The 26347-nt window shown below is 39.0% G+C and overlaps 1 protein-coding gene across 1 annotated transcript; it reads right to left on the reverse strand.

Annotated features, from left to right (window-relative positions):
• Positions 1 to 1085: 1085 nt before the first annotated feature.
• Positions 1086 to 25848, reverse strand: slc38a9 (solute carrier family 38 member 9). Its single transcript, XM_077542831.1, has 15 exons — positions 25608 to 25848; positions 24556 to 24702; positions 19862 to 19991; positions 19153 to 19271; positions 18994 to 19057; positions 18814 to 18907; positions 16433 to 16603; positions 16098 to 16157; positions 14188 to 14403; positions 13552 to 13659; positions 10002 to 10108; positions 9647 to 9760; positions 9312 to 9460; positions 2004 to 2093; positions 1086 to 1896 (listed from the first exon to the last, which is right to left on the reverse strand). The coding sequence occupies exons 2-15, from the start codon at positions 24651 to 24653 to the stop codon at positions 1731 to 1733; spliced, it is 1686 nt and encodes a 561-aa protein (XP_077398957.1). The 5' UTR covers positions 24654 to 24702; positions 25608 to 25848; the 3' UTR covers positions 1086 to 1730.
• Between the last annotated feature and the right edge of the window lie 499 nt (positions 25849 to 26347).

The following is a 26347-nucleotide window of genomic DNA, read 5'->3' on the forward strand; positions in this document are numbered from 1 at the left end:
TCTGGCATGCATGAAAATCTCCACCAAAGAGGGGAGCCGTCGACCCCGGCCAGGACAGAGCAAGCGCAAAACCTCAGGGCCCCCCAGGCCGCGGCAGCGCCAAAGGACGACCCCCGGGCCCCGCAGGGGCCACCGGCCGGAGAGCAAACCCAGGAGCAGGAGCGCCCCCCACCCCAACGTGGCCCGCACCCCCAACCCAACGCAACAGGATGGGGCACTGCAGGCCCACCAGGCACCCCACCGGCCCACAACCCCCACTCCCCCCACGACCCCCCCCCCCCACCCCAGCCATCCACTCCAACCCAGCCCCAACCGCCCCCAGGTCCCCAAATCCCCAGACACCCCCCACCCCAGCACCCCCACCACCATGTTCATATCTTAAAAGAAAGCAAATCTGTCATGAAAGAAACTGCCTGTAAGCATTTCCTCATTCTCTCCTTCGTGAGACATGGAGTGGCTAATCAAGATGTTCACATACATTTTGGTGCCGATTGATTGTCGTTTTTGGACATGATTAGCAATGTATGTACAATGATTTTGAACAGACAAATTGTTTCCGCTTCCTCTGTTGACTCCCACCAGGACATGGGAAGACGGAGGGGGGATGTGGCTATATTGCAGACTAGAAAGGGGCATTTTGAAATTAGTTACTTACTGGTTTCTCCTAAACTAATTGATAACATTGAAAATGCAAGCTAATATTATTTTCCTGCTCAAAAAAATACATAAAGACCCTCCCGACCAGATGGTCCCTTTAAGACGACAAGATAACTATTTCAGCATGCATACTTTTTATCATCTTCATTTCTTCATGTGGCGTGGACACAATTCTGATTGTTGGCTCTTAACATAACCACATTGGATTTGAAATGAGATGTTTTTTAACTACAGACGTTCAACTTTAATTTGAGGGTATTTATATTCAAATCAAATGGTAAATGGTCATGGGCGTACATGAGAATTTTGGTGTGGTACTCAAATGAGCACCACAAGTTGTTTGGTACTCAAATGTTTTTGTACATATTTGAGAAATACACTTGATTTCATCTCATTTGATGTTTTTTAAAATGAAAGATAACACTACATTTCTTTTAAACTGAGATTTATTTTCATTCACGTTCCCTTTGTCTCTTCATGCATTGAAAAAAAGAATGTAGAACACTAGAATAATTAGAATTTAATTAAAACTACAGTATGTTACAGCATGCCGTCTACAAAGCATACAATTTGTATAATCACCAAGTTAAAAGGAATGATTTTGGTAAAATACAACTGTAAAGCCATACACTCCATGGAAAGTGACATTATATGTGTGCATTAGCATCCCTTATAGTCCAGTCCCTGTGACCAACCTTGACTACTCATAGTTTCTGTAAATATTCTCATATTTTCTTAAATGAGACAAACAATTGCACAGTACAGTAAAACAGTACATGATAAATCCCCATGACCAGTCTGAGCAGGAATAATCAAACATCTAAAGTTACCTCCAAGTAACCTTTTATCACATCACAATCCCACTGGCTGGAAGACAACATAGCAGAAGATAACATAATTATGTAATTGGATTCCTGGTGGATGTCGTAAATGTATTTTTTTGATAACCACAAATAATAGTTGGATAATAGCTCACTGTGTCCATAGACAATAACACACTCATTGTCCTTTATTTCATTTAGGGATTTTAAACGTCCATCACATGTTTTAACCCTGCCAGGGAAGGTGTGAGTTTACATGAGGAACTGAGCCACCAGGTTGGTCATACCCAACAAGATAAGAAAACTGTGAAAGACCGCTGACGGCCAGCGGAGGGCGCCCTGTCGTCTCAAGGAGATCATGTGGATTAGGGAGGGGAATACAAAGACTAAAGCCAAGCCGCATGTTGCTCCAGAAAACCTGTAACAAGAGACGTTGCCATAAGTACACAAATCACTAAAAACTGCTGAGAACATTTTTTTGCATACACAAGCACGTTAAGGGGTGAAATAAGACATAAAATATACCGAATAATGGATCCAATGTTGGGATAAAACTTTGCCATCAGGACACCGGCTCCAACAATCAAGATGTTCAGGGTGAGGACATGGAAGACGCTAAAAAGATAGGAATTTTTTTTTTAGAAATCTTTTATCATGAACTCAATGATTCAGTAAATGATTTTTTTAATGAACTGATTCTCATGATTCAGTACAGTCAAAATAACTGCCCATCATTTACCATTTTAGACAAATGGTTAACAGTGCCCAAGTTGACTAAAAGCCATTTTTAAAAGTCAGATTTTTTTTTTTTTTTAAGTCTGAGCTTTTTAATGCACAGCAAAATTAATTTGTGAATAGGATATTAGCTTTTTACGAACTGAAAACAAGCTGCGCTCCAGCCATCCACCCATTTATTCCCGCTTATCTAGGGTCGGGTCGCATTTTTAGCAGAGAAGCTCAGATTTCCCTTTGCCAAGCCACTTCATCCAGCTCTTCCAGTAGAATGTCTCTCCAGGGTGACCTTGGTCTTCCCTGGAAAAACACACCAGGGAGGCATCCAGAATGCATCATTATCCTCTCAATGTGGAGGAGCAGCACCTCTCGACTCAGATCCAGTCTTGGATTACTTCTCACTATCTCCAAGGGAGAGTACGGACACCCTGTGGAGGAAATCCATTTCGGCCACTTGTATCTGGGATCTTGTTCTTTTGGTCATGACAATCGGTGAGGGTAGGCACGTATATTGGTAAATTGAGAGCTTCGCCTTTCGATTCACTTCCTTCTTCACCACGACAGACTGATACAAAGTCTGCATCACTTCAGATGCGATACCTATCCACCTGTCGCTCTCCCGTTTCACTCTGGTGGTTAATGAAGTTCATCTAGTCTTGTAGTTCATACTTGGGGTAGGAAAGGGACCTGGGGCCTCATTTATAAAACTGAACATGAGGGCCTGCGTACACAAGTTCTTACGAACAAAACCCAAACTTCACGTATGCACAAAAAAATGGAGATTTATAAAACCATGGGTAGACACACATACGCACACCTGCATACAATTTCACTTTATAAATGCAACACGTCCCAACAGGTGTGCGCAGCTGATTCAACGCCATTCCCCGCCCTAAGTCTGCCTATTTCCCCCCATGTTAGGCAATGCAAATCTGCTCATTAATAGATTTGCAAATTCATAAGCAGCACGTGACGGCGATCATCAAATCAAAACAATGGATGACGGACAGGGTAAGACAAGAGGCTAACTTCCCCATGATGTAGGCTACATTGAATTTTTGTGTGAATAATAATTTAAAAAAAAAATACAAAGATGTACATTGTAAAACCCCCAATGCAGAGGTTGAATCACGGAAAGCCGTGATTATTGGCGGCGATTATTGGCCGCAGGGCGCACAGTGGCAAAAAAAAAAGAAAAGAAAGAAAAATACAATAATAATAATAATTTGGTATGATACAAAGGTGAGCATAAATAAATAATTCCACCAGTATTGTTGTCTTTACTTTATGCACAATAGGGAAATTGAGTTGTAACTGCAGAGGCAAAAATTAGGTGATCAATAGGCCGCCTCATTATTGTTATTATTATTAGTATCTATTATTATTCCCAACGTGTTGCTTATGGATCTTCATCGAACATCACCACAGCTGTGTGGACTGCATCGTGAATTCTTATGACAGACTTTATTGACGCATTTCTTTCCTTTATTTATTTATTTGTAGGACAAATCTAAATAAATTTCTTGGTGTAGTTATCGATGAAATATTAAGCTGGAAGTCCCACAAAAACAATGTTAATCCAAAATTATAGGGATCCTTTACAAAACAAAGGATGTTTTGAATAAGAAGTCATTATATACATTATATTTCTCATTATTATTACCATATCTAACCTATTATGTGGAAATATGGGGAAATCCTTACAAAACAAAACCCTCTTTTCAAATTACAAAAAAAGAGCAATAAGAATTATTAACCAATCAAAAATATACAGAACCAACCAATTCACTATTTATCAAATTAAACAATATAATTTTATGATCTAGTTGAGTTTAAAAGTACTCAAATAATGTACAAGGTACATAACAACCTACTTTGCAACAATGTTCAGAAGCTGTTTAAAATTGAGAGACAGTGACTATAACTTGAGGGGTAATAAGTGTCTATAAAAAATTCTAAACAAGAACAAATATTAAGCAAAGATGTGTTACAATTATGTGTGTAAATTTGTGGAGATGCAAAACAGAGGCCACTACACTGGACGCCCTCAATGCCTTGGCTGCACCTAGAAATTATGTCCGGAAATGTTAGGAACAGAATTGGTAATGGTGAAAAAGAGCAACCTTGGCGGATTCCAACTCTCATTGGAAACAAAGCAGACTTGCTGCCAGCAACTCTGACACCAGTACAGGGACCCAACAGCCTGTATAAGGGAGTTCAGTACCCCATACTCCAGAAGCAACTTCCACAGAACTCCCCGAGGGACACAGTCGAACACTTTCTTCTTCAAGTCCACAAAACACATGTAGACTGGTTTGGGCAAACTCCCATGCACTCTTAAGAACCCTGCCTAGGGTCCACTTGGGTGGCCTGGTACACGGACAGGACGAAAACCACACATATCTTCCTGAATCTGAGATTTGACTTCTCCAGCACCCCTGAATAGACGGTAGACCAGGGGTGGGCAAGCTCGGTCTTCGAGGGCAAGAACCCTGCAGGTTTTGGATGTTTCCCTTCTCCAACACAGCTGATATATGATCAGCTCATCAGCAAGCTCATCAGCTGCGTTGGAGCAGGAAAACATTCAAAACCTGCAGGACTCCGGCCCTCGAAGACCAAGTTTTCCCACCACTGCGGTAGACCTTACCTAGGAGGCTGACCCCGGGATTACACCGCATGCGTGTAGTTTGCGTCTCCACTCCGCTGTGTCTTGACTGCGTCAATTTTATAGACAAAACTCACCGGCTGCGCACAGCTACGGTCCGGCAGCTCCGTCGCCGACAACTTCCCGCCGTGTCTTGCTTGATCGCACGTGATAATGTGGTATTAAAAACGACGACAAACACACAAAGTCTTACCTGCTCAACAGAGAAGCAGAAAGAGAGGTGGACTTGTTTTGATTGAACTCACCGTTCACTTCCACAGCTTCTACTATGATGTTCCTTGCAGCATCCATTTTTAGGTTGTCCAAACAAAAAGGATGTGCCGTGTCATATATAATCCACCTCCATTATAAATCTCTCTTCGTTCATGTTCGCTGCAGTGAATTAAGTTAAGCATTGTAACGTTTTGCTGACATGATTGCGAAATAGGATCTGGTGAGTATTTTATTCTGAAAAGTAACCGGAATTATTTATTTTGAAACTGCGTCTGTCTTTCTGTCCCGCTCAATGTGTTCTGTGCTAGTTTGCCATTTGACGGATGCCGACGGATGCTTCGTTCGGCAAAAATAGAAAATAGGTCTATCCGTGCGGCGGCCTCCGGCATATTGCAGCTGGTCCGCAGTCGATCCGCAGCGCACACGCAGCCGGTGTAATTTGAACAAGCTGATAGAATGGAAACGTATCGGCTGCGCCGAAAGAGCGGAGACGCAATGCGGTGTAATCCCAGGGTGAGAAGTGTGATCCCCGGTAATTGAAACACACCACCCAGTCTTTCAATACAGAGACACTGTCCCAGTTGCCACTGTGGAGTTTTTTTTAACCACGTCTGTGTCCTCAATCCCAGAGATAGGAGAGCCCGCCTCAAAGATCCCAGACTATGCTTTCTCATGGCAAGACATGTCGGTGAAATTGAGGAGAGGAGAACTTCAAAGTATTCTCCACACTCAAAGTCAGCAGCGCATCATCCCGGCCCCACTAAACACATTGTTGATGGTGCACTGCTTTCGCCTCCTGAGATTCCAGATGGTGGACCAGAATTTCCTCAAAGACGTCCAGATATCATTAACTATGGTCTCAGGGACAACCAGGCTGCGTTCCGCTTCGCCAGCCGCTACACAGCAGCTGGCTCCAGAGTTCAAAAAGGCCTAACTCCTTCAGCTTTACGGTATCGCTCTCTGCTGGTGTCCACCACCGAGTTCGAGGGCAGGCACCGACCACCTTACAGCCACAGTCGGTCGCCTCCGAACATTCGGAATCAATGTCCACCGCCTACTGCGGGAAATAGGTCAAGTTCTGCCAGTGGTGGGAAAAACCTTCTGAGTGGGTATTCTGACAGGTGTTCCCAACAAGTGTAATAAGTGTTCCCTTGTTTCTTGCGGGTTCATCTTTTACAGCCACGCTGTTTTAGCAGATTTTTTACAGCATGCTTTTTTTTTTTTTTACAGCGTGCTTTTTGGTTTGTTTGTATTTTTGCCTGTTGACGGCTCAGCGCGCCGTATGACCGCCACCTGAGCGCTCGAGTGGAGTTTCGGGGGCATCGCCGCAGTAAAAATGGGTTTAAGTTTCCTGCCTCGTAGCTTCATCATTAAAATTAAGAGTGTCATTTCTAACAGCTGTTTTGTTGTTGTGTGTTTTTTAAGTATTCTTTTTTTTTTTTTTGAAAATCATTACCGGCCCGGAAAAAAAATGGATGGATCACCATTATATTTTTGTTTCTCAAATAAATGTTTTGGATATTAGTTTAATTCTATTTTATTATTTTAAAATCTACAATGGTTTGAACAGAGTGTATAGGCCTACTGTAATTAAATAAGAGATACAGTTTGTGAGAAAATGTTAACGTCTATTGGAGATAAGTGCATGTATAAAGTGTGTGGTAAGGTGTTAGCCTTAAAACATATATAATAAATGAAAAAATATATAGTATAAACCAAAAATTTTGGGGAATAAATGAAAAAAATATATAGACAGTGCTGTATAATAAGTCAATTCTGCTGCGTTGGGGTGCGGGCCGTGTTGTGGTGGGGGGCGCTCCGGGCTCCTGGGTTTGCTCTCCAGCCGGTGACCCCTGCAGGGCCCGACGGTTGTGCATTGGCGCTGCCGCGGCCTGGGGGCGGGGGGGGATTGTACTTGCTCTGTCGTGGCTGGGGTCGACGGCTCCCCTCTTTGGTGAAGGTTTTCATGCATGCCTGATCCACCACACCAGCATCAATCTGCTTCTGGTCGTTGAATCGGTGGAGGCTAATGTCTGTGGATCTCACTCTGCTTCATCTATCCTTGTTTCCTTTCCTCAGTCTTTCCTTTGGTCTCTTGAGGTCTCCCTAATTGGTTGGAATTTAGATGTTTCCGGTTGGTTGTTGGTGAAAGATTCTGGTTGGTAACCTGGTGGGTAGTAGGTGATGTTTGGGTGGCGCTGGATTACACTTTTCTTTGATCCTTCCTCGGGTCTCCTGACAACTTCACAAATCTAGCGGGATTCTCAAGTATTCGGTTTGGGTGAACGGTATGGGATTTTTAATAGGTTTTAGGTGAATTAATGAGTACACACTGACACACACGCATGCACACACCAAAAAAAAGAAAAAGCAATGATAATGACATGTTGAATCGGTAAGATTACCGAATGAATACTGAGCCCTATCAGAAAATAAAATAAAATAAACTCATCTTTTCCACCAATCTCATCTCCCTCCTCAGAGATCTGAAAAAGTCAGCCACTGTCCTGTTCTGCTGAGATGACTAATAGGATTTTCATTTTTATTTGAGAGAACTACTTCATTTGCAGTGCATTTGTATTATTTCACCGATATTGTTTCAATGTTTTCCAATAAAACAAGATTGGAACACTGACGGTATATGTTGCTTGTAATGAAAAACAATCGGTATCGGCAAGTCAGACTTTTTTTTTTTCAAGAGCTCAGTATTGTTCATTCGTTAATTTTACCGATTTGACATGTCATCATCATTGCTCTCTCTCTTTTTTTATTATTTTTTTATTTTTATTTTGTATGAAATGTGTGCGTGCGTGTGAGTGTGTACTCATTAGTTCACCTATAACGTATTAAAAATCCCATACCGTTCACCTAAACCGAATACTTCAGAATCCAGCTAGAGTCGTGAGGTTGTCAGGAGAACCGAGGAAGGATCAAAGAAAAGAAAGGAAAATGAAATCCAGCACTGACCAGACATTACCTACTACCCACCGGGTTACCAACCATAATCTTTCACCAACCCCAGAAACATTTAAATTCCAACAAATTAGGGAGACCTTAAAGAGGGGAGCCGTTGACCCCGGCCAGGACAGAGCAAGCACAACACCTCAGGGCCCCCCAGGCCATGGCAGCGCCAAGGGACAACCCCCGGGCCCCGCAGGGGCCACCGGCCGGAGAGCAAACCCAGGAGCCAGGAGCGCCCCCCCACCCCAACACAGCCCGCGCCCCCAATGTAGCAACTAGTGTGAAGTGCCTTGCCCAATGACACGACGACACATGACTTGGGGAGAGCGGGGCTCAAACAGCCAACATTCTGGTTACTGGACAACCGTCTCTACACCCTGAGCCACAACCACCACAGTACGGTTTCAGAACTCAAAGAACTACCATGATGGCAATAATCGAAGCAATTGAAGAAATTACAAATGCAATTGATTGACTAAAAAAAATATGTTGTTGGTCTTTTTTGTTTATCTAAAAAAGCTTTTGAAACAAACGTTCAATCCTTCTCAATAAGTTCGACCAATATGGAATTCGGGGAGTAGCTGGACAGTGGTTAAAAAGCCAAAGCAGTGGTCCCCAACCACCGGGCCATGGGCCCCTTTGGACCAGGCCGCAATTGAAAGAATAAAAAACGTACTGTACTTCCGATTAATTGATTAGCCGACGCTTACAAATATTTTATTTTGAAATGTGACCGGATTCTCTCCATTACAAGATGCTAATTATCTTTGTTGCGTAGCGCTGATGCTAAATCAACAAGTTAGCAAAATGATTAAAAAAATAAAAAAAAACACCTATGAGCCTATGACCAAGAAGAAAAAGAAAGGTGCATGGACTTACGGCGACAGGTGACTCTGCATGAGGCTTGCACAATATGTGGCGAGCAGCTCTTAATTTAGCATTTTGGTGAGTGGACTTTATAATTGCCCTGTGGCGCCTTGTTATTTTGGCGCATTTAAGGAGGAGACTAATATAGTTACATAAAATGTGGCTTCACGGCCGTTCATTGTTATATCTACAAAATACCCGATTTTTGTGTTGCTTGGTCTAGTCACTTTATACTGTGAATGGGTCTTAAGATGACATTAATGCTGTCTTGTCCAGGTAAATGCAGCTTTTGCAGATTTAAAATTGCATTATTCGCAAGTGTGACTAAATAAACAAAAAGACAATGCTGGTGTGTATCAACTTGCAATTTGGAACCATAACGAAACGTGCATTACCTGGGGTAATGATTCCCAAACAACTGGCTCATCATCTGGACTCGCACCAAGTATCCCAGCAAAGGATACACTGTAATCATTTGGAACAACAGGAAGGACCGAGCCACAAACACCATCACATCACCACTGGAGAAATTGTCCAAAAAGTTCTGATGGACAGGAGACAGCAAAAACATCGTTTTACTAAAAACTTCCTCTGCAAAAGGATGTGTATCATGTACAGTTGATTTTAAAGTACTGCTTTGAAGAATAGGAGGTGACAAAGAAACAATTTGTTTCCCGAAAGCACGGACTGCTCTGCAATCATGCGTGTACAGAACATTTTTCAGTCTTACTGGTTCAATGCAGTCTTTGCTGAGAGGAGGTGATGGAAAAGTGGCAAAGATCAACACCCCCACATAGAGGTACGTCAGCCCAACCAGGAGATAAGCCACAGACAGGTCCCGTACCTGAAAATGCCAAAATTCCGTCACATTTTGTTTTCTGAGGTATGTAGAAGAAAACAAAGGTTGTAAACACTGAACAAAGCTACTTTATTTGGAGGTGGATCGTTTCCTTTGCCAGGAATGCAAATTAGACAATTGATTCACTGACAATTGATTCACTCAGAACAAGAATCAGTTTACGTAGTTCAAAGCATGTTTACATTCTGTGAAACTGAGTACACAAACGTGAGTGACAAAGGCTCACATTGTTCTCCTGATGCTTGTTGTTCTTCATCAATGTGATGATACAATTGTGAATGAAGAAAGCCAGCGTGAGGACCCCCGTCAGCTGAGGGAAGAGCAGTCGCAATTCTGGAGGAAGAAAAAACATGCAGATATGATGCATCCCCCTTACTTGCAGCTACTCCAGTCAAATGCACAAATGGTTATTATAAACGGGACACATGATAGTGGGGTTATCGGCACAAGCAGGAATTCTAAACCACCCAAAAAGTTTTTTTTTTAAAAAAGGCAATACCAACAGAACATTTTAAAATTGTAAGACAAACTCATCAAGACACCTCATTCGATACGCTTCTCTCGTAACATTTCAACAAAAGATCTACAAAATAATTACCTCTGAAATGTGTCATTTATTATATTATGTGTTAAATAAATTGAAAATTAACCCTGAAAGCTCATGTATAATATTGACATGGACAAAAACGAAGGACATTTTCACTACAGTAATAGTTAATTTTATAAATGAAAGATGTAGATTCAGTTAGTTTGTTTGAAAGCATTTTCTGTTTTTTATTAAAAAGGTTTGTTTTAGCTATTTTGTTAGCTTTCGTTAACTATAATAACCTTGCACCACACATTCATTTTGACACGCTTAGGCCAATATAGAGGATTTTACAAAACTCACTTTTCTGCATTTTTTTCAAACAAATATATGTGCCACTCGTGATAGATATTAATTGAAATAATTTAAATAAATATTCATCAACGTGGACTCCCAAGCTCTCTCTCTACATACACAACCCCTGTCAAAAATAATGTTGTTCAAGTTCTGAACATTTCATCTTGGTCTCCTTTAGCATTTGAACCTGGGTGTGTATACTTTTTATAATCACTGTATATGGCATTTAGTGTCCTTTTATCATAAAATTCAATTTAAATACCTTTATGTTTGTGATTATAATTTGATAAATTGTGTTTCAAAGGGATATACTGTAAATATGTTGAGTCATCCTATATTGTTTCACCAGGCAGGACAGAGATTTTTTTTTAAAGCCCGTCAAGGAGGTAGGAATAAACTTTTTTTTTATATACCCATCCACATACCAGCAGTGTACATGTAAATGGGTTTCCTACATACCTACGATGGCAACAACTCAAATTTGTCAAAATGTGCCGCAGTCTTTCACTAACCTACTCCAACTAAATATTTTTTAAAGTCATAATTAGGGATGGGCAAGTTACTGATACGAAGTATCGGTATCAGGCCCTAATTTCAAGTTAAGAAATAATCACAAAGTCTGCTGATTCCAGTCACCAATACCAATCACTGCTGCCCTCTTATGGCCATTCTACTATCAGGAAGTACTGTAAATGGCATGCAAGGCTGACAAAACGTTTTTGTAAGAGAACTGTATCTCTAAACCTTGCCAGCAAGGTGAATTCTCGCGGTATTTGTGAGTTCACAAACTCCGGAGAATACATCTTGTAACCCTCCAGCTGATATGTTTGTAGCCGACCTCTTTTAGGTCGGACCAATCAGGCGTTGTTTAGGCAGGACGAAACCAATAAGCGCCCATAGTGGGGGGAAACAAACAAACCTAACAGACAAAAGGATGCTGCAATTAATCATATTCTCGCAGAATTACTCACCGTTTCCTTGTTGAATTTGAACAACGAGCGGAGTTTCGTGCATTTTTATCTGGTAAAGATGTTCGCGCCCCCCCCCCAACCCCCTAAGAAGAGACGGAAGATGAGATTTTTATCCGTTGCCTTGATTGGTCAATACAAATATGCAAAGATGCCGCAGCGTCCAATCACCTCGAAGCATTGTACAGCAAACCGCGCCTTTTCGGAACGGGTCTGCCTAGTGAAGTACCAGATTGATAATGTGAAGAACTCCCTCGAGTGAATCACAATTATCAAACTGGTTGACTAGGTTAGTATCCCTCTAAATCTTCTCAAATGCACATTAAGGTGCAATTTATAAAGTATATGTATGTTTGCAAGGTTTATATTTATGCTTAGAGTGCATTATCAGCGTGTTGCTAGTGCTACCAATATTTATTTATTTTTATTTACCAACTCATTTTGGGTGGTATGAGGACTTTCTCCATTAGAGTATTTCATGCATATTTGCACATTTAACTGCTTCTACTAACAGAGAAAAATAGAATGTTATTATTCAGTGTATTGATAAGGTGCATTTTTCCTTTTAAATTAGTATAAGCAACATATTTAGTTCACTTCCCTGTGTGTATAATACTATAGTGCTATAGTCACGTGTTGATTGCTTGTTTGCAATTGTATGTAGGCCTACCAATATATTTTTAATATGAATAGCAGTTTTCTTTTAAATGTTTGTATTTAATTTTAATCTATCGTTAATTAATGTTTCCTATTTTACATACATAATATCATCCATAATTGTTGTAGGAGGTTTATTGGCGAAATGTGATAACTTATGACGCACTTACCATAACTTCTAAATTGCAAATATGTGTGATTTAGGAATATTAAATCTTTGGACTAGCTATGCGAAAGAGGCAGATACGTCATCCACAAAAAGGTCATTAAGACACTTAAGGCCCAGATTAGACCAAAAATGAGAGGCTTGATCGATTGCTGAGGGTACAAAACAATGATTTGACGGCACTGAGCTAAAAAGGCAAGTGTCAACCAAACCAAATCTCTTTCCTAGAGAGAGTATCCAAACGGAATGAGACTGGGTTGTTTCTAAATGCCCCTACTGCCAAAGGCAGTGACGCACCAGACAAAGCAAATCATGAATAGGGGAAACAATAAACTGATCTAATAGCTACAGCAAAGGGTTCGATGGCCAAAACGAAAAGCAGAGGGCTTAGAAGACCCCCTTGACGTGTTCCGCGGTATACAGTAAAGGGTTCTGAAAGCACATTAGTTAAAATCCTGGCCACAGGTCTAGAAAACAATAATTTAATCCGAGAAATGAGTGTAGCCCCAAATCCAAACTGCCTTTAAAATCTTAAACATAATCCATTCCACCCTATCGAAGTCCTTTTCTGCATCTGATGATATAACACAATCTGAGGCAGACTGGCTAGGAGTGTAAATTATGTTAAATAGCTGCCAAATATTTAAAAAAGAGCATCTATGTTGAACAAAACATGTCTGATCATGTTTTATGATGCTCGTTAGAACAACCTCCAAGCGATGTGCTTTAGCTAGTACCTATGGAGCCACAACACTGACAATAAGAATTGGTATTGAAAAAAAAATTGTCATTGTGGAAAAACCTGCATTGACATTGAAACAAGTGTTGGCATTGTAAAACAAGTATTGGCATTGTGAAAGGTTGTATTGAAAAATTAAATACAGACATTAAAAAAAAAAACACTATTTTCATATTTTTTGTATTATGATGTATTTTTCAATGCCAATCTGCAGATTTAGTTTACACTTTTTTTGTTTGGGTGTCACAGGTTTTCAGTTTCAACTCTCTGGTTTTCAGTTTCACTTTTCTTTTTTTCAGTTCCAACTTATTGGCAGTGTTTTAACGTGAAAAAAAAAAGAAGAAGAAAAATAATTTAGATTACCTGGGACATTGAAGTCGGTACTGTCAAACCAGTAGAACTCAAGGTGAAAGCCAAGACGGACAGCTTTAATTGTGACCAGAACAATTAGGTAGACCACTGATATGGTGCCTGGACAATGAACGATAAAGCATCAGTGAATGTACTGTATGTATGATGCAACACAACATCTCTCCATTTTCAACAGTGCTCCTCCTGTTCAGGGTTGCTGGGTGCTGGAGCCTATCCCAGATGACTTCGAGCAAAGCCAGTCACCAGTCAATGGCAGGGCACATATAGAGATGAACAACCATTCACACTAGTCACATTTACACTGTCACTGGCTGGCTGCCTGAACAAATGTCAAATCCGTGACTTGCAGCATAACAGGATATTTACAAATTTACCATTATTTTTGAAAATTTTAAGCAGTAATAAACATTTAAACAGACATTCTTTTTTATGATTCATAACAATACATTTGTTTAAACTTTTCTACGGTCCCTTAAAAAATAGGTAAACAGGCTGTTTGAATGATAAATTGTGGGCTGCCGTGCAAGCCTGTCAAATTGACACCTATTTACTTTTTTTTTTCTTGTTAGGATTTTTTTTTTTTTTATGGATCGTCAAAAAGAAACAAAATCTTACTCTTCAACTTACCCAAGAAGGTGAATCTTGCAAAGAAGGAGGCTGATCGGAAGCAAAGTAGTGGCAGCAGTAGAACAATAAGGAATAATGGTACAGTATTGGTTTTGCTCCACCAGTGTTCAAAAGAGTTGACATCAGTTGTATCATTTCCACTGGTACTGATGTAATGATGTAGCGTGCTGATAGTGTGGTTCCCTCCAGAGTCGGTGTTTGGATACGGACAAATTACTGGTGGACAAATGAGTAACGTATTATAATCATAACACGAAGTTTAAAAACTAAAATCTATATTTAAGAATGTCTCTCTGTAAATGCATCATTCACAGCAAGAATCCAACACCTGGCAATAGTGATTGGCATTTTTACTTAAAGCAACTTATTTTTGGACTTTAATATTAGCAAGCCATTGATTTGTTCATAACTGCACTTTAGAAATCAATGTCCATCTATCAACATCCATTGAAGCTTGGTGATTAACAGACATTGTTGTCATCAATGAGTGAAAATGCTGTTCCTTATAAAAGGCACAGTGGATATAGATTTTTTTTAAGTCTACATACTCCTGTTGGAAAACCAGGTTTTTGTATATAAAAAAAAAAGACCAAAATAAATCATTTAAATCTCTAGAATTTCTCCACATTTTGTCATTGTACCACATTGAACCACAAATTTTATTGGGATTTCGTGTGGCCGACACAAAATTATGCATTATTGAAAAAGAAAAAATATCTAAACAGTGAAGATTAAAAGTCTACACAAACCTGTTGGAATGTCAGATTTTTGTGATATAAAACACGAGACCAAGATTAATGTTTTCAAAACTTTTTCGGGTTCAGAATTACCCAATTACATTGAAATCCATGTTAAATGGGAATCAGCACATACCAGCCATCAATTTTAAGTGCTGCTGATTAACGCCAAATAATTTTGGGCTGTTCTAATAAGCTTTCTTTAACATCTTTTTGCTTTCTGGCAGAAGATTGAAGGTTGTGTGCCAACACTGACTGGTATTTGGAACAGTTCATAATTCCTTACACTTCAACTAAGGGCCCAGTTCCAGATGATTAAGAAAAGCCCTATAGCCTGATAAGGTCGTCACTATGTTTCTCTGTATGTAGAGCTTTGCGATTATGGAAAAATTAATAATCACAATTATTTTTATTGATATTGAACTCACGATTTATAAACAATTATTTATTGATCCCAAAACCTTCTATTTATTTATTTATTTTTCAATCTGCCAAAAGTCAACTTTTACAGCAACCTAAAATAACAACTAGGAAATAATTTAGGAACAAATTACAAGGACACTGAGGTGCTTTCATAAGCTGTAGCATGCAGACACACCTCACCGTTGGACGTACTAAACATACTAATTGTGATGTTTTTATGATCGCGAAAAGCCAAAATCACAAGTAAATTTTGTTTCGTTGCCCAGCTCTAACTGTACGCATAGAGTTTGTTTGCTGACGAGCAGTGCTGTGTTTGCACCATACAAACCTTTCGGAACTACAGTAACTAACTATATTTCCGGCCCCCACCACCATTGGGGCAGGTAATGTTCCAGACCACTCTTGCAATAAGTGAAATCCATGATATAGGAATAGCCTATTTAAATACCCTGAGTCATGTTTTTATACCATTTATGGCAGCTTTTTAAATGTCTGTAAACATACTTTGTAACTAACTAAAATTATTTAATTTGATTATTTATATATATATATTTTTCAACTCAGTCGAGTTGTACACATTGCAAGTCACATTAATGGTAAATCAATTATGACCATGAATAAACACGCATATCAGTTAATACACCATTGTTATAGGCGCTCAGGTATGCTTGGCTCCCATGCAACTTAAAATCTGGTATTTATCAATATCAATAGAAGAACACCTACATAATATATTGCGATAATACTTACCTCTATCTGTGCCATTGGTTCCAAACTCTGAATCTGATATGTTAACATGATGCGCAAAGTCTGCAAACAGGAGAAGGAATACTTAGGTCAAAGCAAAATCATAAAAATACTATAAAATCTACAAGAAGTAAAAAATTAATACATCTGCCTTATCTCATCGGTTTGTATTACTCTCCAGGCTACTAGTTTTAATGAAGATTACATTTTTTTTTTTAAAAAAAAAGAGAAGAGAAAAGAAAGTAGAAGGCAACAAAGTTGTAACAAAGATTTAAAAGTTACATGATGAGACAGGTCTAAAACACTTTTCTAGTTTGATAATACTATTGTTGTCTTACTGTAGATAAACTGGCCGGTGTTGTAGAGGAAGTTGGACATGAGGACCCAATAAACCACCATGGCTCCAATAAGAGACACCATTGAGAAAACTAAACTGGACCACTGGCCAAACTTGCCAAAGTAGTACCGACAAACATCAGGAAATTCCCAGTCGGATGTGTCCACATAGGCTGCATAAAACATAAGGACAGAGGGGTGACAAATATTTTATGGTGCCAACACTTACAGTAGTTGTTAATTGGCTGCATCTTTCATTTGGTGAATAAAAGTCATCTATATTATATATATTTGTGCAAATTTTGAACATGTTAAAAATTTCTCTGCGACAAAAAAAACTAACAGAGAGCATAAAGAGGGCTTGAGAGAGTGTGACAAGCGGCCTTGCAACGTTTTGCAACAGTGAACGAAGCCGGCCGAAAAAGTAACACTCGCTACATGCTAAAGCGGGGCAATATGGCCAAAAAATACAATCTCGATTTTTCATTCAGGAATCAGGATGATTATGATTTTAATCGATTTCAATGCAATAAACTCGACAAATGTTTATTTTTAAGGTTTGATTTATTCAAAAATTATCACTGTGCAAAATGTTCAGACAACAATAATGTATACTGAAAAAAATCGAAATCAGTTTTAACATAAACTTAACATTCATAGTTTATGCTTAACTCATTTGCTCCCCAAAACATACAAATATGTTCTATTTTAAATGTTTTAAGTGTCCCAAAGACACATTTATACGTTTTTATGTTGTTTTTTTAATGCTGGAGCATACAGAAGGCTTTGATGCAGCCTCTCAACTGCACAAAACGGTTGAACCAATGGTAGTTATTACAAAAACGGCCAGCACGTGGCAGCAGAGTATAAGAGATCAACCAGGGACATGTTGCAACAAGCTTTTTTTGCAACAAGCTTTTTTCCCCCACTGTTTTAAACTGATTTGTGAATAATGATGAAACTTAGCTATACAGTAGTTTAATGCTAATTGCTGCAAAATGGAAACAGATAGAAATTTACTTTTTTTTCCTGATGAAAGAAGAGACTCTAATTTTTCTTTTGCTAGGTATCATGGTTTTATAGCAATAGAACACAATATTGTGTGGGCCTTGCAAAATCAGTCAAAATCCAGTAAAACAGGCGGGAGCGAAGGGAATTGCATCAGTGAAAATGGCTGGGAGTGAATGAGTTAATTGCCACAATTAAGTAGTTGGTAGCTATTGTAAATGTGTGCAAAATTACAACTCAAAATAACACCTGGATGTAACAAAACAAGAACAGCCTATAATAATCCAAAAGACAAAATTCGATTTCACAATTTAGCAAATTTTCAACAATTCGATTTTCAAAATGACGATTAATCGAATTAATTAGATTTATTGCCCAGCCCTACTAAATGCGCGCATAATCGCAAGCCTATGCCGCTCAATGAGAGATGTTCTTTAGAAAACCCATTGGTTTTCAGATTGTTTTGAAGGCCTTGGTTTTACCCGACTGTAGTGTCTGAATCTAAACACAACCACGGACACTATGTAAAAGGTGTACATACACAAGATACGTAAATAAAAGGACGAAGAAATACGAGAAGAAAAGGATATATATATATATATATATATATATATATATATATATATATATATATATATATATATATATGGGTTAGCACGTCGGCCTCCCAGTACAGAGGACGTGAGATCGAATCCGGGCTTCGCCCATCCTGGGTGGAGTTTGCATGTTCTCCCCGTGCTTGCGTGGGTTTTCTCCGGGTACTCCGGTTTCCGCCCACATTTAAAGACATGCATGGCGGAGGTTAATTGAACGCTCCCAATTGTCCATAGGTGTGATTGTGCGTATGATTGGTTGTTTGTCTCTGTGTGCCCTGCGATTGGCTGGCAACCAGTTCAGGGTGTACCCCGCCTACTGCCCGAAGCCAGCTGGGATAGGCTCCAGCACCCCCCGCGAACCTTGTGAGGACTAGCGGTTAAGAAGATGGATGGATGGATATATATGGATGCCATGTTGGCTCTGTGTGTTCAGCTTTTAAAAAAGCTACTTTCAATAGAAAAAGTACAAGTCTGCTTCTTGAGAATACCACACCAACCATAATGTACACCCACACACTCTCTATGATGTGCAGGCACTCCGTTTTTGAAATGATTAACTTGCACAAGGCAATTTCATAATATAGCGTATATCACTGCCAAGTATGAAATGAAATGCAGGAAACGAGAGGCTTTTGCCTAGTTGTGAGAATGATGTAACTGGCCACAAGCAATAAACTTGTGTTGCTGCTCTCACATTTCCAAAATCTTTGTGCAAATATATTACTGAGAGAGTCAATTTAAGCTGTATTGTTGAAGTAGAAGAAAGCTGTAATACTCACGTATTGCTTTTGGTGATTTGAGGACAATGCAACAACAATAGAGCATAAGTAAGCCTGTGAAGATAAGGATGAGGATCCCAAGCGTGAAACCAGCCTAAAGGAGAAAACAATAACAGTCTTTCTATTCATGCGACATTTTTAACACGACTACTTAAAGAATATGTCAAATGAACTTGTCACCTGCTTGATACCCCAAGGTATACTGAGTATGGATGTGCCCATCATTGTGTTCCATATTGCAAATCTGCAGGTTGACCAAAATAAATGCAAACCTAAGTAATGACATCAGCTTGGAAAAAAACGATTGATTTCATGAAAGATGTTGACAGGGCTTCTTACATGGTAATGATACTTGGGTTTTTTGTCAAGTGGTCTTTGCCGGACACCTTGAAAGCTGTCCCCAATGGGCTGTAGATGTAGATCTCCTCTGCCCGGGGGATCACATGGTTTGGCGGACTCTAGAGGACAGCAGGTGGTGTGGGGTAGTACTAGTACTGCGAGCAGCTATGAAGGGGCCTCGCAGCCCGGGCCACTTTGAGGTAATTGCACTTTGGGGCTAACTGGCACGTTAGAATTGGAATTTGTTTTTTAATTGCAGAAAAAACGTTGTCTTTTTTGTGTGCCAGTCCTGATGGAATATCATCGTTATTCAAAATTTCATGAGTTTTCGTGTTTGTTTAGACTACCCATATCACCGCACTCTTTCTTGGCAAACAACAACAGCATGCGGCGAAGTAAAAAAAATCGTCTAAATTCACAAGCCCTGAGCAAGCACTGAAGCTACCGCTACTGCTTAGCATGACTTTTACCAAAATAACTTCTGCTTGCTCACAAATGTTTCCACTCACACATTGGGATAAACAGGGTCTACATAAGTAGTTGAGTGCCAGTGTGTAAGTAGTAGAGTGACTAGTGGTCAGTAGTGAAATATGAATAGTGGTCTCAAGTTTGCCAAGGACTCAAGAGATTAAGCTGTTTCTTGTGTGCAGTTTGAGTAATCTATGATGATTCATATTCAAATATGTAACTGCATAGTGATGAGACCTACCAACAGCCTGTCCGAAGAACCAGTCAGTTTACTATAGTAATGCACTCTGCTGTTGAGGATGGCAGCCTCGGCCGACACGCGCTCCTGCGGTTCATCATCTACTATGTTCCTAGGCTCCACGTAGAAAGGTCTGGAAGTAATGGACAAACATAAAAAAATAATTTGTTTGTTTGTATATTTGTTTGTTTGTGAGCAGGATTACACAAAACAGACTTGAACAAGTTTAACGTGGGAGGGTAGGCAAGGAAAAATGTGAAACGCATTCCATTTTTGTGCAAATCCACATACGTTTTCTTAAAAAAGCCTGTTTGACATTTTCTCAGTAAATTATATACAGTCATTTCTGGACTACAAGCCGCTACTTTTTTCCACTTGCATACAGCCCTGCGGTTAATACAAAGGTGCGGCTTATCCATCAGATCACAAGGGGGTGCACTATAAAGGAAACGCAAGAGCGTCAGGCAGAGCAAACCAAACCAAGTGAGCCCAAATACAGTAGGAGAGAGAACGAGAGTCAGACAATTTGCACCCTCATTATGGAAAATAAAGTAGCGGGAATCCGGTGCTGTAACATTAAAAACCCCTGCGGCTTACAGTCGGGTGCATCTTATATGTGTAGTATTCCCCAAATTTAGCTAACGCGGTTTATAGTTAGGTGCGCCTTGTAGTCCAGAAATTACTGTACACTACAGTATTGATCTTATGACAAAATTATCTTGTTGAGCCTCGGCTGGGATTCATTTTATTACAATTATTTAAATTTTGGCATATAAATAATTAGGGATGCACGATAATGGTATTTTCAACCAATACCGATAAACCAATCATATAGAAAGTTACAGTCGGGTGCAGTTTATATGTGTAGTATTCCCCAAATTTAGCTAGCGCGGTTTATAGTTAGGTGCGCCTTGTAGTCCAGAAATTACTGTACACTACAGTATTGATCTTAATGACAAAATTATCTTGTTGAGCCTCAGCTGGGATTCATTTTATTACAATTATTTTAATTTTGGCATATAAATAATTAGGGATGCACGATAATGGTATTTTCAACCAATACCGATAAACCAATAATTTGTGCTGATGTCGATAATCGATAAGTAAGCCGATAATTGTTTGCAAAATTAACTTGAATACAATATACTTTCGAGTCCTACTATAAGTACAAATGCGTCGAAACATTTGTAACGCACCATGAAGCTGAATTTTATTGATATCTTTGCTTCAAAGACAACCACTAACTAATTTTGAGTTTGCCAAAACAGCCATGTTTTAAAAATTCAACAAAAAACTGTGAGGATAACATTTTGGGGAGACACACTCTTGAGCAACAACCACAACAGATGGACCAACGCGGCAAATCTATTATTATTGGCGGATTTCTTTATTAACTGGTTTATCTGCATAACGTCAAATTGGTTGATAATTGCCGATAATTATCGGCTGATTTCTTTATTATCTGGTTTATCTGTTTGACGTCAAATTGGTCAATAATTGCCGATAATTATCGGCCACCAATATTATTGTGCATCCCTATAAATAATCCACTTGATCAAATCGTTATATTTGAGGGGTTTTGTCTGATTGTTGACCATAAAAAAGAAGCTGGATTTTTTAAAATTATATTTCAATCATACTGAACACAACAATAAAGGATCTTTTTGTTCCAATTGCCAATATTGTATCGGCACATTAACGTGATTTTGAGGGAGGAGGTGTTTTGAAAAGTTAGTCAGCCAGTGTGAAATTCCTAAATGGATTAAAATTCCAGAGAGACTTGTAATGCAGTTGTGACTGATGAGGTAGCACAAGCACATTAGTAATTTGCATGTCAAGTAATTTCCTGGAAGACAAACTTAGAGGAATACCCAATTCAGTATTTAGCAAACACTAGAAGAAATGTCAGACATGACCGGTCATGAACAGTAACTTGAGTTGTCTGGGGTCCATTCTTTGTCTGAGCCCTTTATTGACTTTGCTGATGTTTTTCTTCTCACAAAGATTAACCTGAGTAAACATTTCCCATAATTGTCTGAATCAATGCCTGGATAACATGTGGATTTCATTGATGATCTAGACAGATATAAGACAAAAAAGTATTATGACGTACTGTATATAGTGTTGTGTTAGCAATTCTTATAGGAATATTTAATTATGTATTTTATCTGGTCTCCTTGTTACTTTTATTTTTGGAATACATTTAGGATTAAGATAATAGCAAAAATCAGCATATAATTAGTGAACATTATACATTAATTATACATACTTGCAGATTTATTTGTCCGTGGGCCAAATGCGGCTCATGGTCAAATTTTATCCAGCCCGCAGCCTCTGTCATTAAATTAATCATGTCTGGCCCGTAGACCTACCTCTAAAATGACGGCAATGATATGTATATAATTACTATTCGGCGTTCGTTGACATGGAAGTCAGTGCGCACAAACCTCTGAATTTTTTTTCTTTTCTTTGCAGAGCAGTTTTGAGAATCGATTACTTCAATTGAGGAATGGATTTCTAATTTTGTGGAGTCATTTTTTATTTTGTCTTTGTAGCCGTTTAATTTCAGGGATGTAAAGCAAGGGTTTTATTAAACAATAAAAAAAATGACAATATAGTGAATGAACAATTGCTTTTCTTTTTAAATATAATCAACAGTTTTTATTTCATAAATTCATGTTGTGTAGAGAAGCGAACTATTTTCTTGTCTAGAAGCAAAGCAAAATGGGCTTCAAAAAAAAGAAGGAAAAAAAGCTCTTCTGTAAGAAAAGCCTGGTGGGCTGCCGGGCTTATGAAACACTGGGGGGAAGCCTGAAATATGATATTTTGTTTATTTCCCTGTTATTGAATAAAACATTTCAGAGAACATTTAATTGCCACTTGTGATGTTTCATGTTTGAAATCTGATTTTCACTGGTGAATACTATTACTTATTTCCCTGGTTTTAAATCTAAAAGTTCAGTGAACATTTCATTGCCAGTGATATGTCATATTTTCAAATGAACCCAAAATTTTGAAATGTAAATGAAAGTCAAATATAAAAGGCAGTCTGTCTGGTTTGCAAAAATGTGTTTAGATTTATTGGTGTTCCATCTTAAAAAAATAAAGAATATCAGGGTAAAGCTGAATGGTCGGCCCCACCACATTTTCACCTCACCAAATCAGGTTCTCTTTGCAAAAGGTTTGGACACCCCTGGTCTAAGTGCTATTAAGTGGCTGCTCATTGGGTTGGTTATTATGTAAATCAGCCAACTGTTATGACCAAATTCACCGGACAGCACTCTATTCTAATTACTTCTCACTTGATGGGCATGCACACCAGCCTTGGATTTGTAATATAAGCATTAAAAAGTCAAGTTTACACAATATGTTTCCTTTAAGTTACCCATTAACTACAGAAATGATGGTGCCCAAAATGAGGTGTACATTATGCAGCACGGGCTAGAGTAGGGGTGGGCAAACTCAGTCCTTGAGGGCGTCCTGCAGGTTTTGGAAGTTTCCCTCTTCCAATTCAAGCCGATTCCAATCAATAGGATCATTATCAGGCTTGTGCAGAGCTTGCTGATGAGCTGATCATATATCAGCTCAGAAGGGAAACATCCAAAACATGCAGAACTCCAGCCCCCGAGGACCAAGTTTGCCCATCCCTGGTCTAGAAACATTGCTAGTTTAATATTATGTCGTAATTATGTTTTGTCCTTGACTCAGTTTAAAGGCTCCGTTTTTAATGGCTCAGTGCCTGCCACATGCAGCATCCAGCTGACGACAGCATACATTTGTCTGTCTGCTATTGTTTTGGACGAGTACTACTTCCTCAAAGTTACGCAATAAATTCAAGTAAAACGCTGATTTAAACAACTGCTGAGCCTTTTCAAAGGAATGTGAGGACTTGCCCTGTCTAATTTCTATTTTCAATTGAGTCATGCAAGTTATACGTCACATTAATGGTTGAAAAAGCTTTGAAATTATTTATCTCTGTGTCTTTTTTTAAAAACAAAAAATCTGGCATTTAGACAGGGACATTTAGACTTTTCCGCCGTACATGTACCGTAAGTAGGGATGTACATTCAATTAAATTAGTCATTGATTAATTTTGGAAAATCAATATTTATCTTTAAGATTTCTACATCACCCAATACTGAATATACATTGACCAGAATCATGTTACCCTGAGGAATTGTAACAGAACGGAGGACTGCATGTATGTTGCTTAACTTGTAGTTAGAAGTTATATCTGATAAGTCAAAAGTTTTAAAACTTTCTCTACTTTTGTCCCGACTCTGGCCCTACATCGTTGTCTAAAGTAGCAAAATATTTTATTGCGTTACCTGTATAATAGTTATGGTTGCATAAATTATACAATCATTTTACACACGCTGGTAACGACCCAAGATTACCTTAGGGTGTCAACCTCAGTGTTACATTGTGTGCAAGTAACATTTTAAAATAATAAAGCCCTTCAGTCATATGAGACCATGTGATAGTGTTTTGTTTTCAAAAATGCTATTGGTGTGAAGATTCAAGATTGTATGCAACTTGCATGCAAGTCATTTACAGTATGCTATATGTATCAAAGATGGAGAAGGCTTGTGCATCTATTCAAACCAAACCTACTGTGTTATTAGTCTGTCAGAGAGGAGAAAGTGTCGTGCCGGTAATAAGAAGATATTGATGGATTGTGGCTCAGTGAAACATACCTTTTAGCTCTGGAGTCCAGTGAGTCAGTGGAGCCTCTGTGCGTGAAGCTCTCTCCAGCCTGCTCTGAGCTCAGCAGAGGCCTGCTGTCGTTCTCCATGATACCCAGTGAGACACTCACTTAGGTCCTGACAACTCCCATCACCTGACTGACATGAAAGTGTCATAAAGAAGTTAACAACTGACTGGAACGAATTATACAATGAACTATCACAGAGGAACAATAAAACAATATTTGTGCAGTATAGTCAGGAAAGGCAGTTTTCTGTAACATTTCTTTCTTCTTGAGGACAACGGATTACATGCCCAAATCATATATTATGGTCGTCGAAGTGAGCGGGTGCGGATGGCGAAAACATCCAGCGGTCATATTCGTCGTCGTTCGTTGACGGGGGTTCAAAAGTTCAAAATTATTATTTTGGGGGACTAAAACGCTGAGGGAGGGGGGGAAGCCTGTAACGAGTACACACCCACTGGCGCACAATCTGTACTTTAAATTCTAGCGCGATTCACGGCAAAATAGAGAGTTGCTGCTCACGGCAAATTATCTACTTCGTAAACTTTTTCTTTTTTTTTAAAAGCCTAACCCATCCAGTTATGGAGGCACGCAGGACAGTCATCACGTGACAATACAAAAATATATTTTTCGTTGATTTACTTATTTACAATTATACTAATGCTCCAATTGGGTAAAAACACACCAAATTATCATTCAATGCAAAACCTAGTCAATTATACAAAAAGACACACGAAGGTTTACAGTGATAAAAATCTTTCCCGGTGTCTTAAGTTCATTGGCTACATTCAGCTGTGTCAGAACGTCGTAAAATCTGCGAAACGAAAACAGAATTTTGATATTTAACTTGATAAGTATACTAAAAAAAAAGCATGCCGCGCCTTCGGGGGAACAAGCCTTTACTCAATGATAAACAGTAAATATGCTGTCCAAAATTAAGATTGTGGTGTATTTTTCTCACAGGTACGCTAAACTATAACTATTCAAAGCAAAACATTTAGATGCATGTCATGCTTAAAAACACACACAAATACCTACCAATGTTTACAACGAAATCCTTCCCCGGTATCTTCACATGTAGCTGCGCTTGAAAAGCGGTAACCTTGAGTAAATGCAGTACATACAATAGTAAATGAGTACATATGCGATCTTAGGAAATAAAAATATGCTTCCACATTATAAATGGACGAGCTGTGGTTATGTCCCCCTTCGTCTTCCGTCCACCTACTGCATTTGATTTCCCCCCTTCCCCTCCACCCTTTCCCTAAAAAAAAACAACATAAACACATTTCTTCTTCTTCTTCTCCTCTCCTCCTCCTCCTCCTTCTTCTTCTTCTTCTTCTTCTTCTTCTTCTTCTTCTTCTTCTTCTTCTTCTTCTTCTTCTTCTTCTTCTTCTTCTTCTTCTTCTTCTTCTTCTTCTTCTTCTTCTTCTTCTTCTTCTTCTTCTTCTTCTTCTTCTTCTTCTTCTTCTTCTTCTTCTTCTTCTTCTTCTTCTTGACTGTTAACGGGGCACTGTGCGACGTGAATGAGGAGGCGCTATGTTTTAGTGATGTTTTGATGTAAAAACTTTTTTTTTTAAATCTATTTATTTAATTGCTCTTGCCGATCTGTGAGTTAGGAAAAAATGTAAATAAGAGCGGCAAATAAATGTATTTTTTCAAAATCAAATCAAAATCTTCTTCTTCTATTGAATTGCTCTTGCCGAGCTGTGTGTTAGGTAAAGAATGTAAATAAGAGCGGCAAATGAATGTATTTTTTCAAAATCAAAATCAAATCT

The sequence above is a fragment of the Vanacampus margaritifer genome, chromosome 14 (assembly GCF_051991255.1).
Source record: "Vanacampus margaritifer isolate UIUO_Vmar chromosome 14, RoL_Vmar_1.0, whole genome shotgun sequence".
NCBI classification, from domain to species: domain Eukaryota; kingdom Metazoa; phylum Chordata; class Actinopteri; order Syngnathiformes; family Syngnathidae; genus Vanacampus; species Vanacampus margaritifer.